At 52.3% G+C, this 17,430-nt stretch overlaps 1 protein-coding gene across 2 annotated transcripts in view; it reads left to right on the plus strand.

The window, feature by feature from the left end:
* The window catches only part of FBLN2 (fibulin 2), a 99,870-nt gene extending 88,498 nt beyond the window's left edge, over positions 1-11,372 (plus strand). For both annotated transcript variants that reach the window (XM_045851740.1, XM_045851741.1), the window contains 7 exons: positions 177-320; positions 443-571; positions 1,002-1,127; positions 3,210-3,326; positions 3,841-3,969; positions 8,835-8,958; positions 10,500-11,372. In XM_045851740.1, the coding sequence (XP_045707696.1) occupies positions 177-320; positions 443-571; positions 1,002-1,127; positions 3,210-3,326; positions 3,841-3,969; positions 8,835-8,958; positions 10,500-10,857 (1,127 nt within the window). In that variant the 3' untranslated portion in view covers positions 10,858-11,372. The remainder of the gene's footprint in view (positions 1-176; positions 321-442; positions 572-1,001; positions 1,128-3,209; positions 3,327-3,840; positions 3,970-8,834; positions 8,959-10,499) is intronic.
* The last annotated feature ends 6,058 nt before the right edge of the window (positions 11,373-17,430 follow it).

Consider the following 17,430-nt stretch of genomic DNA (forward strand, 5'->3'; position numbering starts at 1 on the left):
GGGAGTTGAAGCCCCTGTGCCATGAGACACGGGTAGGGCAGTCTACCCCTATAACCCTTACCTGGGCTGGTCTGGAGCCCAGGACTGGCCACCTCCCCGTGCAGCCTTGGACCCAGGTGCTGGGGCCTGGGGAGGGGCTGTGCCTGGCTCCCTGTCACCCACACCCACCTCTGCAGACATCAACGAGTGCACGTCTCTGTCTGAGCCATGCCGGCCTGGCTTCAGCTGCATTAACACGGTGGGCTCCTACACATGCCAGAGGAACCCACTGCTCTGCGGACGAGGCTACCACGCCAGCCAGGACGGGACCAAGTGTGTGGGTAAGACCAGATGCTTCCCTGCCTCCTGGCTGGCCTTGGCCTTTCTGGGTTTCTAGCCTGAGGGAGACCCCTGTAGGGGGAGGGCACGGGCCTCAGGGTGCCTTTCCTACCTTCCCCGGCAGATGTGAATGAGTGTGAGACCGGTGCACACCACTGCAGGGAGGGCCAGGTGTGCCACAACTTTCCTGGTTCCTACCGCTGTGACTGCAAAGCTGGCTTTCAGCAGGACCCCTTCAGTCGGGCCTGTGTAGGTAGGTGGGGGCTGGCTGCCAAGCCCCTCTCTGGCCCAGTGTTCGCCTGCCCCAGGCCGGCCTTCTGGCTGCCTCCTCCTTTCTGCCGGCCCTGCCCTCACTGGGCTTGACTTGCTCCTGCCTCTGGCCTGGCTGTGTCTCTGCTCCCTCTGCTCTGGCCTCGTCTGCCCCTCCTAGCCTCTGTCCCTGTTGCCCTCTTCTCTTGCCCTTTGCTGTGACTCTCTGTCCCTCTTTCTGCCTCCAGCTTTCTTTCAACACTCTCATTGCCATTTTCTCCTGGCCCCGGTATTTTTTGCCACTCTCCCAGTCTGAGTCTCCCTGTCTCTCCTGGGGTCCTGGGTCCCACGTCCCACCCAGCCCCCTCTTCTACCTGGGATGGAGGGAGCTGGCTTCCAGGAGCTACCCATCCCCCCGTGCCACCTACCCACAGATGTGAATGAGTGCTGGACGTCCCCTGGCCGTCTGTGCCAGCACACGTGCGAGAACACGCTCGGCTCCTATCGCTGTTCCTGTGCCTCTGGCTTCCGGCTGGCTGCTGACGGCAAGCACTGTGAAGGTACTGCTGACCCTGACCTCCGACGTCCGACCCCACAAATATGTACCTATTACAGAAATCCCAAACCAGCGTCCAGCCTCCAGTCCCACACCTTCAGTGCCATCAGCCCTACTTCATGCCGCTTCTCCATCTGTGCAAACCCTCCCTGGCCTCAGCTGGTTCAGCTGTTTCCTGCCATGAGTCCTCCCTAAGGGCCCAGGGCCCCACTTAATCAGACCAGAGGGGCTGGGTCTCTGTGTCATGTACATCCTTGGATGGGAGCCCCACGCAGGCAGGAATGGCAGTGCAGCCTCTGCCCCTTGGGGAGCTCTGATCCTGGTCCTGGTTCAGTGCCCTGGGGGCCAGGCAGGGAACAGAGGTAGGTAAAACATGAGATAGGGCCTGTGGCTACCTGGGGAGTCCAGGATCTGATGGCAAATGGGGGTGGTAGCCACAGAGCACCCACAGATGGGTGCCACCCAGCAGTGACAGTCCTGAGTGCCCAATCTTTTTGGCTTTTCCAGATGCCAGAAAAGTAGGTATTTATATAAAATCTAGTTTTTACACATTGCTGATGGATTTAAACTTTTAGAGAACACACTGTGGGTTAAACTGTGCATGTGAACAGGCTGGACTTTGCCCACAGTTGGCATCTGAAGACAAGTTCTCACCTGTGTAGGGTATACCCAAGGCTGATGGAGGGGGCAGTGTGTGGGAGTTGGCCTTGCCATCGGTCAGGACCAGTCCAGTGGCCGAGGAGTGTGACCAGACCTGGCTGAATCTGACATTGGGATGGGCGCCCAAACCACACCTTTGCACTCTTATCATTCATTCATTTGAATTATAATCGCCTGTGAGCACCTCCTCTGCACCTGGCTGTGTGCAAGTTGTGGGGATGAGGCCTCTGCCTCCCAGGCATTATAGTGGTCATTCACCCACTTTTTGGCCCTTAGGGCTTCACCAACCCCATCCCTACCTAGTGCCATTCCCCATCTGTGGCTGGACATTAGAGACTCAGAGGTGAAACTAGTGTGGCCCCTGGCCCTCAGAAGCTCAGAGCCTAGATGCAAGTATTCATTTATTCTGTTGTTGATTCATTTTGTGTGAATGCTGTGTCTCTTGTGATGCCCTAAGGGTCTGGGTGTGGATCAGACTTGGCCTCAGGGCCCTGCAAGATCTGACCGCCCCTCCCCCCAATCTCCCTCCACTTCCTCTGCTCTGATCACACCCACCTCCTTGCTGCTCTTTACTGCTCCAGACCTGCACCCATCTCAAGGTCTTGCTCCTGTACCTTCTTCTGCCTGGAATGCTTCCCTAGATGCCTACATGGCTCCGAAATTGCAACCCTCCCAGACATAATCCCTCTCTCCTTTCTCTGTTCTTTCTCCATCCACTTGCCGCCTTCTGACGTGCTGGTTCTTTGACTCATTTAATTCGCCACCTCCCACCCCACCCCCTTTCTTCTCTAACACACACAAGTCTCAGCTCCACAGCTGGAGATTTTTGTCCCTCTTGTTCATGGTGACATCTCCAGGTCCTGGGACAGGCCTAGCATGTCATAAGAGGTCAGCAGGTCTCAGTTTTGTGAATGAAAGACCCATCCTTGCCTACAGGAACTCAGTCCAGTCGATGTTCCATCTAATTGTAAGCTGTTAGGTGACCCTTTACTCCATCAGTCCCACATTGCTCAGCCCATACTCTCAAGTACGTCAGCACTTGCTCCCCCTTCACACCCATGCAGTACTTGAGGAGGTCCTTGTTAGCACCTGGGTGACACTTCTCAGAGCTCTCTGTACCAGGTGCTGAGGACCCTCAGCAGGGAAGCATTTATAATGACCAGGGGATCTGAGTCCAGCCAGTGGCTGCCTCCTCCAGGCAGCAGGCCACGCCAGGACTCCACAGCAAGCCCAGCCCTGCCCTTGCCTCAGTTGCCTGCCCCAGGTGGGCCACTTGTCCTTATTTGGGCTTTTGACTCCTCATCAGCCCCAAAGGGAGGCTGGAACTAATGTTCTTTCAAGAGATGGCTGTAGGTGAGTCTGGACCCTGGGCTTCATCTCTGTCTTGGGAGGGTTCCACTGTGACCACCAGCTGGTCTTCCTGCAGATGTGAACGAGTGTGAGGCCCAGCGCTGCAGCCAGGAGTGCGCCAACATCTATGGCTCCTACCAGTGCTATTGCCGCCAGGGCTACCAGTTGGCTGAGGATGGGCATACCTGCACAGGTACCTTTTCTCTGCCCAAGGCCCCTTCCTGAGAGGTACCCCTTCCCTGCGTACCCAACTCCCAAAGAGTCCCTGTGGGCCGGAGGCACACAAGGCATGCAGAGGCTTTAGCATCACAGCAGAGTTGGAGTCCCATCCCTGTGACCTCCTGGCTGTGTGACTTTGGACACATGCTTCCTGAGTCTGACCTTAGTTTCCTCTTCTGCAAAGTGGAGATGCCAGTTCTGACCTCAGTGGAGCGAAGGGTTCTTTAGTTGAGTACTACGTCCAGGCCTGTGTCAGTGCCTGATTGCCCCTTAGCTGATAGTGTTTGTGGAGCAGCCCCTGGGAGCAAGCACTAGAATGGGAGGCCTGTTTTGCTGTGTGACTTTGGGCAACTGTTTTTCTCTCTGAGCCTTATTGTCCTCATCTGTAAAATGTGTTCTAAGCTCCATAGGCGTGGCAGGGACAGCATGGCTGTAGGGGCTGGGCCCTGTGGGTGGGCAGAGTCACAGGGTAAATATCTCTCTGGCAGACATCAACGAGTGTGCTCAAGGAGCCAGTATCCTTTGCAACTTCCGCTGTGTCAACGTGCCAGGGAGCTACCAGTGTGCATGCCCAGAGTCGGGCTACACCATGACAGCAAACGGGAGATCCTGCAAGGGTAAGCAGGGGTCCCTGTCCACCAGGGCCTCAGCCAGGGTCCTAGCAGACAGCCTCACACAGCCTGCTGTGCACTTGGAGCTCTGACACCAACTGCATACACACAGAATGGCCAGTGTCTTTGGTGGTCTGTGTCTGGGATGAGAAAGGTGACAGCCTTGCTGCTGCTTGACCCAGCTTACAATTTTCTATACTTGGACTTAGCTCTGGGCTTTTCCCTGCAAATGGGGCAGGGATCTCATGGGGTGGTTCTAAAAGGCATGAGAGACCTGTCCAGTGAGAAGCCTGCTGAAGAGCAGCTTTAGGTTTCTCAGTCTCTGTCCCCAAGTGTCTATGATCCTATCCAGAGACTGGGCCAGCCAGATCTCTGGACTCAGAGGCTGAGGTGGGTCCCAAAGTAAAGGAAATAAGGTCACAGAAGGCTTATCATAGAGCTTCATGCAAAAAGATATTCGTCCAGAGCTGGGAAGGGATGGAAAGGAGGAAGGGGACTTCCTGTCACTGAAGATGTACAAAGAGGAGCTGGGTAGTCACCTGTTAAATTTGCAGTTGAGGAGACTGCTTCCCTGGATGGTTCTGTGACATCTAATCTTTTAAGCTGAAGAGTCATGATCTTTAGTCTGGCACTATTAGAATACACCAAAGTCACCAAATTCCATGCCCAGCAAGCCACCAGAGCAAAGTGGCGAGAACCCACCTGGGGCCGGATATAGGAGCAGCACCCACAACCCCAACAATGCAGCTTCTCAGAGCACAGCTCACCTGTGCCGTGCCAGTTTTCATGACTGAGCCTTCTCCGGTGGTGGGGCTGAGAGCCCACAGGTCCCTGGGTAGCAGCTTCGGTCCCCTAAGGCAGACCCTGTGATTCTGGGGAACTAGTGGTCAGGGTTGGCACCCGAAAGGGTACAGAGGTGGACTAACAGTTGCTATCTATAAAAGGATCCTGAGATCAAATTTGTAGATCTCAGTCAGCTCAGTTTTTTGTTGTTTTTTTTTTTTTTTAAATGTAGAATAGAATGTAGGGTCTAGGGTCAGGTTGGGTAGAATGGACATGCTGTAGGTTAGAGTGCACTGTGCCCAAAAGGATTGTTTTAGTCCCATGTGTATCCTTAGTCGCCATGCAAAAGGGTTCCTTACTGTATGTTGATATAAATAATAATAACAGTAGTAAAATTAATAATATAATTAATTAATAATAATAAAAATTAAAGGGCTCTGAGTAAGAACAGGTAAATTGGAGGCCTGCTGGGCTCGCTCACAGAAGCTAACCTAGTCTCTTTGGCTGCAAAGCACCCTGCTTTTTAATTTAAAAAATAATTGGTATGGACTCCATAAAAGTAGGGATTTTACCCCCCATAAACTGAGCTGTGTGGGAAATACTTTATGTTCCCAGAACGTGATTTCACTTTCGAGACTGAGGCCCTGTGTGCCTGGTGGAAGAACACAAGTGTGGTCACTTCTAGGAAGATTCAATCAGAACTGCAGCGAATTTTGCTCTTGACAGCACTTCAGGTTGAAAACCTGGTCACATTCAAGACTGTCTCTCTCTGACCCCTTCTCCCTGACCTGTGCTGGCTAGGATCAGAGGAATGCCCAGACATCCAAGCGTGCCTGTGCCGTACCAGGGGGCTCTCTGGGCCCAGGCATGCGTCCCATCTGTGCTGGCCACGGGTGCATCTGACCTCTACCACTGATCTTGGGCCCTGGCACCCATAGCTCCCCTTGCTGGCCTCCCCATCCCACTCTCTGCGTCATCTTCCAGAGTGGGGGGCAGCCCTTTTGCTCCCTTACAGCCTACCCAGTGACCCACTTCCCGGAGATGCAACAGAACTGAGGCACAGATCTCTTCCATGCTGTGTCACCAGCCCCCACCTGGGAGGTATCCCACACGTGGGACACTTGTGTTTTCTCTCCAAACTGTTTTGCTGGAAGAGTCTCTGCTATCACAGGTGGACAAGGGCAGAGTTTGAGATGCTGGCTCTGCCTGGTCACATCCACGTCCTGAGTCATGCTGCGGTGCCCTCTGTGGCCGCAGGCCTTCATAGTTAAGCAGTTGCTCCTTTGAGCTCCCTGGTCCTGTTCTGAGTTGGACCAAACACTGAGTTTCATGGCTCCAGTGGTGGGATGGCCCTGGGGGGCAGAGTGTGCCAGTTTGTATCTCATGTCAGCACCTGCCTCTCCTTTATAGTAAGAAATGGGACAGAAAAGTGTTCAGGCATTGAGGTTCAGCATACCCCCTGGAATTTACGCTCTGTGAAGGAAGGGTTGTGACTTCAGTTCACAAACACACACAGCAGCAGCCAGCACATGACAGGTGCTCATCGAACATTCTACCACGCGACCAAACTGAGAGGCAACTATTGCCAGTATTTGGATGTTTTCCTTCCAGTCTGTCTTTATGCCAATATGTATAAACATATATAGAGGGTATAGCAAAAGTAGGTTGATAGTCATTCATGTGGGAAATAATACAACAATTAATAAACAATACAAGAAAAAACTCAGTGTTGCATACTCACAACTGTCAACCTACTTCTGTCCACCCTGTGCATGTGCAATATAATATTATCTAAGATCATGCAGAAAATACCTGGAATCCTGCTTTTTTTTCTTTCTTTTTTTTTCCCCGTTTTTAGTGTACGTGAAGCCCTTGGCTGTATGCCCCTGAATAAGGCCCAGCTTTTGGCAATGCTGTCAGCCTTCCTGTTGACTTTGTCCCCTATTTCTGCATGTCTGAGTTATGGCATCACCACCTGGATGGGGTGCAGGGACACTCCCTGGTGCACAGCCTTGAGCTCTCCCTTTGGCTGGAGCTCTCCAGGGGAGGCTTCAGGGTCAAAGGCCTGCAGGCTCCAGGGGCCTGGCAACACCAAGGGGCAAGGACCCTGGGGTCCTAGGGAAGTCCTGCAGCAGCTTCCCCAGCCACTGAGCCTTGGGCTCCTCCTGCCACTTCTGGACACACCTGTCAAAACCAGCCCAGGGCAGACAGTGAAGCTGCTGCCATCTCATTCCTGCTCCACCCCCACCCAGGCTTCAGGGTCAGGATTTCCTGCTCACATTGTTGGCAGCTGGCATAGGGTAAGGAAAAGAAGGAGGTCCTTGCAACATGTGGATTCAATTAATGAACATCAGGACAACAACAATGCCCATCTTGGCCCCGCCAGCCCTGGCCCCTGCCATGTTTCCTCCCACTCTCCTTTCCGCCTCCCTGGGAAATTGGGATCATGACAACTTTGCAGAGGAAGAAAGTGAGGCTTGGAGAGGTGAGTGACTGTGAGTTAGTCTGCGTGGTCAAGCATGGCAGACAGCAGCCCAGAGTCTGAAGCAGGCCTGGGTTTGAGCGGTGGCCCTGTCCTGCTGCAGCTGCCCAGCCCTGGGCATGTCTGGATGCGGGGGCGGGGGTGACACCCATACCTGTGAGGATAAGTGAGTGAGTGTGGAGTGCCTGGAGCATTGAATGAATGTCAGGTGGTGAACTCATGATGCAGGTTGGCTGTTGCTGTCATTACTATTATGTTGCAGCTGGTATTGTTAGGAGTCAGCTTGGCGTCATGATTAGATCCCACATTTTGACATCAGGTGGACCTGGCTTCCAGCCCCAGCTGCCTCGCTGACTGCTGTGTGACCTTGAGCAAGGTTATGTCCATCTTGGATCCCCAGTTCCCTCTTCTGGGGCCAGTGACCCTCACCCCAATGGACTAGCATGAGGATTGGGTGAGGAGAAATGCCTAAACTGGCTCAGTGTGGAGGACCAGAGAATAAAATCTGAAGCCCCCCAGAAAGTGCCTGACAGACCCCTGCTCCCCCACCCCAGGCATACATAGGAAGGTCTCTGTGAGCCATTTATTTGATCCATGGGTTTCCTGTGAAACACACACACACACACACACACACACACACACACACGTGCGCGTGCGCGCGCTTGCTTCTCTGAGGTTTCGTTAGATATTTACTCATATGTTTGTGTGTGGTTGGGGATGTTTCAGTGTCTTGAATGGGCCCTTCTTATGTGTGTGTGGGTGTGTCTGTGTAGGTGTGTCTGAGCTTATACATATGCCCAGCCATATGCACAGGAAGTGTGAGTGTGTCCATGCAGTTCATGGAGGCATTTGTAGCTGTGCACCTTGGAGCATGTGTTTAGAAGTGGAGAGTCTTGAGCATCTACCCAAAAATCCATGTAGAGAACGTGCCATGTGCCTGGCACTCTGCTGGGTGCTGGGGACCCCACAGGACTGAGGAAGACATGCCTTCCCCCGCCCCACCCTCCTGGAGCTCACACTGAGGAGGGGGGAGTGGGAAACAGAACAGACAGACAAAATAGTTCGCATGTGTTTGAGAGCAGGACTAGCAGTATGCGGGGAGTAAAAGGGGAAGGAGTGGAGGGCGATGGGGAGGAGGACCACTGTAGGATAGTCAGGGAGGGCATCCTGTAGGGTGTGGCCCTGAGCTGAGACCTGAAAAATGAGAAGGAGCCAACCGTGGGATAAGGGTCAGGGCACTGGGGCAGCTCAGAAATGTCTAGCAGGACTGTAGCCCAAGTGAAGAGGGGCCCAGTGAAGGGCCAGAGGGGCCCTGCAATGCAGGGCGTGGCATCTGTAGGAGAGACTAGGGCTTTTGTTCTGGGAGCATGGAAAGCCCTCAGAGAACAGGACAAAAACTGACTTACATTTTAAATCAAGGCCCCCTGGCTACTGGGTATGGGGGGTAGGGGTGTGGCTGGGATGTGTACAACACAGGCTGGAATTATGCGTTGTGTCTGGCAGTCAGGAACAGCTGCTCTGAGACCCAGGCTGGAGGCCTGGGTGATTTGGATGACAGTCCCTAGTGTGGGGCATTCCTGCCAACCCCCTTCGCTCCTCCCTGCAGACCTGGACGAGTGTGCACTGGGCACCCACAACTGCTCTGAGGCCGAGACTTGCCATAATATCCAGGGTAGCTTCCGCTGCCTGCGCTTTGAGTGTCCTCCAAACTACGCTCGAGTCTCCGAAACGTGAGTGTCTCCACCCCATCCTTGGGCCTGGGACCCTGTACAGATCCCATGATGCCCAGGGAGAGGCCAAGAGACCCGTGGCCCCTGTTTTCACCATACCCTGTTCTTCACCTGTCCCCACTGGAGGGTCTGTGGTCAAACTGACCGCAAATGGCACAGATGAAAGCACCTTGCAGAAAGTTCAGTCTATGAAGGGAAGATGCACAGAAAAATCTCTCTCACACATGCACACACACATGCCATACTAGCTATTCTAATACATAGCACCTTAACCTGACAAACACATCGTCTCACACAGCTTTGGAGGGTCAGGAATCAGGAGCAGCTTAGCTGGGTGGCTCTGGCCCAGGGTCGTATGGGACTGTAGGAGCCTGCTGTCCAGTCACACAGCTCTGGGCAGGAGGCCTCAGCTCCTCACCAGGTGGGTCTCTCCATAGCTAGGGGAAGACATGTCTTCCCTAGCACAGGTTATGAAGAGAGTGAGTGACAGTCCTTTGCAAAAGTGATACATGGTTATGAAAATATTCATGTAATAAAAATGTGCAAAACAAGCTCTTGCCCCTCTCATGAAACCAATCACACAGTTGCTGACCAGCTGGGGTGTATCCACGCTCTCTTCTCTGAGCATACAGCACGTGTCGCTGCGCTGTTACACAGACTCACCCCGCTATTCCCAGCTGGCTGTCTCTGCCTTGTGGCTCTCTGGAGTCTGTACGTAGCCTGCCTCAGACAGGGTTCCCTAGCACGAATGTGTCATTTCCTGCTGCTCTGCTGGCAGTTTACCATTTTTCACTATTACACACGGGGATGTCCATGATTTAGGGAGTGTGTTTGGGTGGCCCTAGGCAAGTGACCTCCCTTCTCTGGGTCCCAGCTGCCTCATCTGCAACATGGGAATGACAGCAGCACCACCCCTGGGTGTGCATATCAGAGGAGTGAAGACGTGTGTTTGGCACAGTGCGTGGCCCAGCATGGCACGAGTGCCATGCCCACGCTCCTGGGCAGCGTGCCTGGCCTGGCCTGGCCTGGTGCTGCAGCATGCCAGTTAGAGAGTTCTGCTCAGAAGGTCTTTGGAGTTGCTGAATCTTGGCACCTAAACAGCATCCCATCTAGGAAGCAGTCAGCTTTTATGCTGATTTAATGATGGACATGCCAGTAGCTTAGAGGGCTAGGAAGAGACCACATTGCTGCTGCACTTAAGAATTGAGGTCTTTGGCCCCCTCTGGGGTTTGTCAGAGGTTGTTTTTTTTGTTTGTTTGTTTGTTTTTTATCACCCCCATGTAGCATAGCTGAGTATTGAGGCTTCTACCTGGAAAGGGCAGGGCATCCCAAGGCAGAGGAGGAAATGGCCCAGAAGCGTCAATTAATGAAAGAAAAGGTGACTCAACAGATGCTACAGGCTATGAAGGGTAGAGCTGGGGCCAGCTGGCCCTCACGCCTGCCTCCGCCGTGTCCAGGATGGTGGGCAGCAGGGGTGGGAGCTCCTGGGATGGATGTACTCCAGCCCCCGGCCCACTGACCAGGTCCCGTGCACCCCACAGGAAGTGTGAGCGCACTACGTGCCATGACTTTTTGGAGTGCCAGAACTCACCGGCTCACATCACGTACTACCAGCTCAGCTTCCAGACCGGCCTCCTGGTTCCGGCTCACATTTTCCGCATCACCCCAGTGCCCGTCTTTGCAGGGGACACCATTGCCCTCACTATCACCAGGGGCAACGAGGAGGGCTACTTTGGCACACGTCGGCTCAACGCCTACACAGGCCTTGTCTACCTACAGCGGTCAGTGCGAGAGCCGAGGGACTTTGCTCTGGATGTGGAGATGAAGCTCTGGCGCCAGGGCTCCGTCACCACCTTCCTGGCCAAGATGCACATCTTCTTTACCACCTTTGCCCTGTGAGGCACCCACTTGAGCGCATGCAGGGGTCGTGTCACCTGGAGTCCCCCCGCTGGTCCCTGTGGCACCCTCTGTACCACCCTCCAACGCACCTGCCTGTGGCACTGAGCACCAAGTGCGTGGGGCTGGGTTCTTGGGCCAGTTTCTGCTACAACTGTAAATTAATTTTACTGACTTGATTCCTTGTGGGTTCCTAGTAGGGATCTTGTCAGCAGGAGCTTTAGGGAAGCTTTGAAAACTGTTCAAGGTCACTTCGAGTGCTCTGTAGGTGGACCGAGAGGACCAAAGGTGAGAAGATGACCAAAGACTGGAAAGAGAGACCATGTTGTGGCTTTTGGACTCAACTGGAAGAGGCCTTTCCCCAAAGTTGATTTTCCATTTCATGTTTCATGGTGATTACTTCTTTACTTAAAAAAATTCACTTTAAGTGTTTTCATTTAATTGTAAAAGTAGTACACATTGCAAAAAAAATTCAAATAGTACAAAAGGGTTATAAACTAAAAAAGTGAGAAAAGAAACAGTGTTTGAATTTGATGATGGTGTCTGAATTTCCCGGCTTCCCCAGGCCAGATATTGAGTCAGTCTGTTGATTAGACCTTCCTTCGATTGTCTTACTCAAGGAGTTCGTCCCTAACTAAGAGGCCCCATGGGGGTGAACGGGTCGCAGTGTTAACTTGCTGGCTTTGTGATCGTTTCCTCATTTACCACTGCTTCCTCTCCCTCCTCTCCCCTCCTTTCTTCTCCTTCCCCACATGTGGACCTCAGCTAGCGTGTCACTTTGGAATTGTCCAGGAACTCTGGTCCTAGTCCCTGTCACTGAGGCTTGAACACATCAGGTCAGACAGTGCGTTTGGACAGGGACCTGAGGGTGAGAGAATTCTTTTTTTTTTTTCTCCACTGTAGACTTCTGGGGCTTTCCGGCCAGGATGGAGGAGGAGGACTCGGGTGTGAGGCCCCTAAGCACGCACTTGCCACCGCCCCAGCTCCTTCCCTAAAGCAGTGGACTTTAGACTGTGCAGTGTGTGACTCTGTGGGTCTTGCGTGTAGTGGACAGTGGATAGCAGCCAGCATTTAAAACCGTGACAGACACTAGCAGAGTGTGTACCTGGGGAAGAGAAGACTCGGGTCACGAAACAGCAGTGCGCGTGTCTGTGTGTGCACCCGTGGTGCTGCCAGCTTCGGCTGTGCCGCGGGGTCTGTTTCCGACTGTGTGGCAGTCAGAAATGGAGACTCGCGGGCCCGCTGGGGTTGTGGGGCACTGGGAGCACAGGCCCTGTGTGGAGGGGTGGCCTTTGCAGCTCCCAAAACTGCTGCCTTCTGGGGACCTGGGCCCAGATGGCCAGACGTTCTCATTCTTCAAGACAAGTTCCCAAAGTACATTTTGATGTAAAATCTCTCAATTTTAAAATGTGGTGATTAATTAAAACCTTTAGGTGTGAGATTGCCATGGAAGGCCCACCATCGTGTGCCCTTATCGCCCCCTGTTCTTCCCGGGCTCTGGTCTCAAGAGCTTGTGGCAGAAGCCAAAACTTCTTCCTCACTGGCCCAGCTGCCCCCGTTCCTCTGTTTCTGGGAACCAGAGCTGGCAAATCTGTCAGACGTGCTTACTTACTGGGCAGGGACCAGTAGGGAACAGACTTCCATTCCAGAAGCAGACTGGGGACACCAGTGAGGGGTGGGTGACACCTGGCTGGCTGGCGGAGGCCCCAGCGGGCCTACAACAGACTCCCACACCATCCAGGGTCCTTCCCCCAGCTGACGAGTACCCCCCACGGGAACTCGGTTGACTGACGTCCCCTCCTGGGGTCTCGGCCCTTCCACAGTGCAGGGATCCCCATGCTCCTCTCACGGGGCTGCTGTGCCCACACACATACAGCCTCCAGCTCGGCACCGGCTTAACTGAGGCTCTCTCTGGGAAAACGATTTTCCTTCTGATTTTAGAGTTTCCAAAATTCAGTGATTCTAGAATTCCAGACCTGCAAGGAGTTTGGCAAGCTGCAGTTTGGGAGAACAGTCTCTACAAGTGTGTCTCCATTGCAGAGTCCGGACAGAAGCTTGAGGGTTCCCACAGCCACCCTTCTTGCCAAATGTCGCTCTCATGTCCTCAGGTCGTGTCAGTGTCCTGGGACAAAGGGGGACAGCCCACACAGTGTTGCCACCCCAGGAGCCTTTGGTGTCCAGCATTTTTATTGAAGCTTGGCCCCATACTGTCAGCACGGCTGACCTTTAGTGTCTAGCTCCTCCTGGAGGTGAGACTGATAGGGCATGTCCCAAGGTCCCTATCATAAGTCAGATTATTAGACTATCCAGTGCCCCGAGGTAAACAAAGATACCCAGTTAGGTCTTCCCAGGGGCCTAGAGATAACCTCCCAGGAGTCAAGGGCAAAGGCCAGACTTTGTTCAGATAAGCAAAGGTCAGCCCCTCCAGCCTCTGGCTGGGACTTTCTTACAGAAGTAATGTATCTGGGCATCTACATTTAGTGCTACTCATTACCTCTCTTGATGTGTTGTCTGTGCCTTATGATAAACTTGTGCAGAGTCACTTGCCATAGAAATGAGTTAATGGTTCCTCAGGCTGGACATCTTCCATTGGCATTGCATCCTGGGGAGGCTGTAACTCTATGGTTGGCATGCTTGGCCATTGGTGTAAGTATGACCTTACCAACAATGCCAGTGCTATGCCATGTCACAGCAGGTAAGTGTGACCTGGAAAGTAAGACCGGGGCCCATTGAGCTATTGGCAGTTCATCCAGCCCATTAAAATGTGTCCCACGGTGAGGCCACTCAGGTTTGCAGCTTCCATTCAACCTCGTTAGGTATCACAAGTAAGAGGGGGGCTTTGCTTCACCTTTCAGGCATCTGTTGTAATCAAGATAAGAGACAGTGTCCTCTTTCTCCAAGCCTCTTGAGATAATGTAAAGCTGCACCAGTGTTCTGCTGGGTGTCCTTCATTCATAATGCATTTGCTCCCTTTCCCTCTGCCCTCTCCACTTGCACTCCAGTTCTTCCACCCCTGAAAGGGATGTTAGAGTCGGCCTCTGTGCTGGTTTAGATTACAAGCAGCAGTACTAGTCTAGCAGTTGCCTCCCCCCCAGGCCACTCCCATCCTGTGAGGATGGGTTGTGCAGCACCAGTGGACCACCTCAACCAGCAGGTGTGCTGCCTCATTCACTGCCAACCATATTCTGCCACAGGGATGAAGGCAGGATCCACCTCGCCAGGCCCTTAGGAATTGTCACATCAAGGTTTATAGGTTTAGTTATAGTTTCGTGCTCAGGGATTCTCCCTGCTTCTGGCCCCCACAGTTGCAGCCTTGGTTTTGGGACAACAGCATTAGATAGGAAAAAAGAAAGTTGAGATGATACTAGGGGGAAAACACAGTCATGCCAGCACCCTTTCTCTGTGGGAAGAGTTGTGTTGTCATAACAGCACTCTCCCCTGAGATCACCTAGAAAACCAGAGGAATCTATCTGGTGGGACATTCCCTTCGCACCTCTCATATTGAGTGTGAGCACACACTGCTGATGGCATGTAAGCCAGCCCTTCGTGCCTGCGTCTCCCCACCCTGTTTTAGATAGACATTGGTTCAGTTGCCGGTTCTGATTCTCTATCTCGAATTACTCCAAGGGAGATCTCTCTGCCCATTGTGGGACACAACACTGGACTACCACTGTGTCTTCGAAGAAATGTGAATCGTCGGTCCAAATCGGCATACTGTCTCCTGTGCCAATGACTTACAGTAGCTCGAGGATTTCCATCTACCACTGGGCTGACTGAGGGTGCAAAGCCCAGTCCATAGAAAATACCTCTTCCTATTGGGACCCATTTGCAGTGTCCTGGGGCTTCCATAATTAGTCCATTTGCCAGCTCCAGAGAATCTTCCCATAGTGATCTATAGTCTCTCCAGTTAACAGGACAGTTCTTGTTGACATTTTGTGTCTCAGAGGGGGGCAAGAGGAATATGTCTTGATTTAACCAGCTTCTGTATTGCTGTATCCCCCAAATGTCCATTTGTTTCATGGACCCAGTTGGCCACCTCAGAGGAGTACACCAGTATACCTACTCACCAATTCCAGTCTCTTTCTGATCCTGGACTGGAGTTCTGATGGGCATCAGTGTGTTTTTATACTAATAAAACTAGTCCCATATACTAATTTCCATAGAGCCAGGCCCACATGGGGACCCTTTAATAGACCAGTTTTCATTGCTCTTCTTGAACATGCCATTGGCCATCACCTACAAGTCAATGAAAAACCAAATGGGACAAATAGCATGCGATCAGCCTATTCTTCAGACTTGCTTTACTTTCTCCCATCAGAGAAGCCTTCCAACAGGATGCTGTCTGTACATGTTGAAACTGCTATCCATATACCAAGCAACTCTCTTGCTCAATCAAGAGCCTTCATAGGACACCACACAAGTGACTGTAGGATATGACTGGAAACTCAGGTGGTTCCAAACTCAGCTGAAGGGGGGAAACCCTGCTTGTGGTTATGTCAGGTTCTTTCTAGCACTCCCTTGGTAGCATCTTCCTGCACAAACACATTCATTTGCTTACAAGATCTCTTCTGGAGACCCACTGCCCTCCTCATCAGAGCATTTCCTCAAATTCATCTATGGCATGATAGGTATTTTGGATTTCAAGATTATTTTATGGCCTTCAGTCATAAGAGCAGTGTCAGTGAAGGCCCATGTCCAGCCATGTCTCTCAATGGAAAATTTCTAGACCCAAATCTCAGCAGTCGCTCCTGGCTGGCACTCAGAGCTGTACATTAAGCCCAGGTCTGCGCTGTGGGAGGACTCCAGAGACTCTTTGGGTCACTTTTACCTACAGGAGCTAGCAATGTCCTCAGATGTGGAATATGTGTCCTCCAAAACCCAAGTGAACTGACCAGTTGCAGGTCTGCTAACATGTTTTGTCCACCAGTGTTGTCTGAAGGGCAGAGGTACATGTCTTCTCTTTTACAGTTGGGCAGGGGAAGTGTTTCCCAGTCAGACACAAATATGTGTTCTCATGAGGATGCAGGCACAAGGTCTGTTCAAACATTCCTGTGTTCATGGAAATGTTAGCCTTAATCCCTTCAGCCATCGCATTTCTGTATCCTCCCAGGTCCAAATGTATCCCCATTGGGACTTTACCAAAAGGTTTTGGAATCACAGTGCATTGGGATCCCATCCCATAAAACAAGTCCTAGGGTGACCTATGGGCCTAAGAGAATGGGTGCCCACTTGCCAAAGCAGATCTGGCTACTGCTGCCTTTGAATGCAACCGGGAGGAACACAGAGTCTACATGTGTTGCTAGCCACTTGACAGTGAAGGAACACTACATTAGCCCCTTCCATTTTGAGCTAGATGCCAATTCAGCAAGAAGTACTATCCGGGGACTAACACAGTGTCCGACCCCTGGGCATTATGTAGGATCCGACTGGGGTCCTGATCCACAGTGAAGCAGTTGAGATACTTGCCCATGACCATGGGACCCACTGGTCATGCACAAACAAGACTCAGAGGTGGCCACCCTTATAGAGTGTGGGAATGGCCTTCTAAGAGTGAATGAAGTATTGGCTTGAGGGAAACATTATGAAACAATGGGGTGCCGTCCATAGAATGCAGGTCATTAAATCTGAGCCCTATATGGAGCTGTGTCTGAAAGGAAGGATAAGCTGACCAGGATCTAAGGGATGAAAGGAGTATATCCCACTTGTCATCACTCCAGTGGCCACTAAGTGGTTCTGTTCTTCCTGTCTCTGCAACTCTGGACTATTCAGGGTTAGAGGTTCTGTTCCCCTAAGGAGCACACTCTTCCTGGGAGAAGAAGCAGGATGCAATAGACTTACACATCGTAGTCACTGCTCTTTGGTCTCCTAGTGGCCTGGACTAGTAAGTAAGGAGTGGGGTCCATATACTGAGAGGGTGATTGGCCCTGGGCAGCAGAGGAGAGAGAGATGCTTTGACCCAATGGGGCAGGAAGGAAAATGAGGACTCAGATGATCTCAGGTGCTCTTGCCCCATTGTACCTGCAAACAGACCTGTGCAGCAACACCAGACCAAGATAGGCACAATGGTCCAGGTGTCAAACACCAAGTTCTCAAAGATCACTCAGAATGAAGGCTTGGGTTATACTATTAGGTGAGTCACACCTATGATCAAGGGCACTTTTGATAGTAGAGGAGGGAGAGGAGGAATACCGGTGATTGCCCCTAGATCAACTGCAGTGACAGGTGCTGTGGGTCACTCCACTCACCCTCCTTTGCTGAGTTTTCTCTCATATAAACCGGCCCACCAGACCCTGTGTGGATGCCCTGAGAACAGGGTGCCCTGGGAATGCACCTGGCAGACCTCCTACTAACAGGAGTGTAACTGACCATGTGTGCCCACAGCTGAGCTTTGAAAGCCTTTGTCATGTTGTGTGAGCTCATGATTCCCATGGGATGCTCCCAGCTAGGGACTGAGCAAAACAGGAATACCGTGGCAGGCCCCTTCCTGGCAGACATGGGGCTTCTCCTTGAGGACTGCCAACAGTCCTGCTGAACCTTCTTTAGATGAATGGCAGGCAGGGCTGTGGCCAGCCACTC

This window comes from Phyllostomus hastatus, unplaced genomic scaffold (assembly GCF_019186645.2).
Source record: "Phyllostomus hastatus isolate PE091 unplaced genomic scaffold, TTU_PhHast_1.1 phas_contig_86, whole genome shotgun sequence".
Taxonomy (NCBI): Eukaryota; Metazoa; Chordata; class Mammalia; order Chiroptera; family Phyllostomidae; genus Phyllostomus; species Phyllostomus hastatus.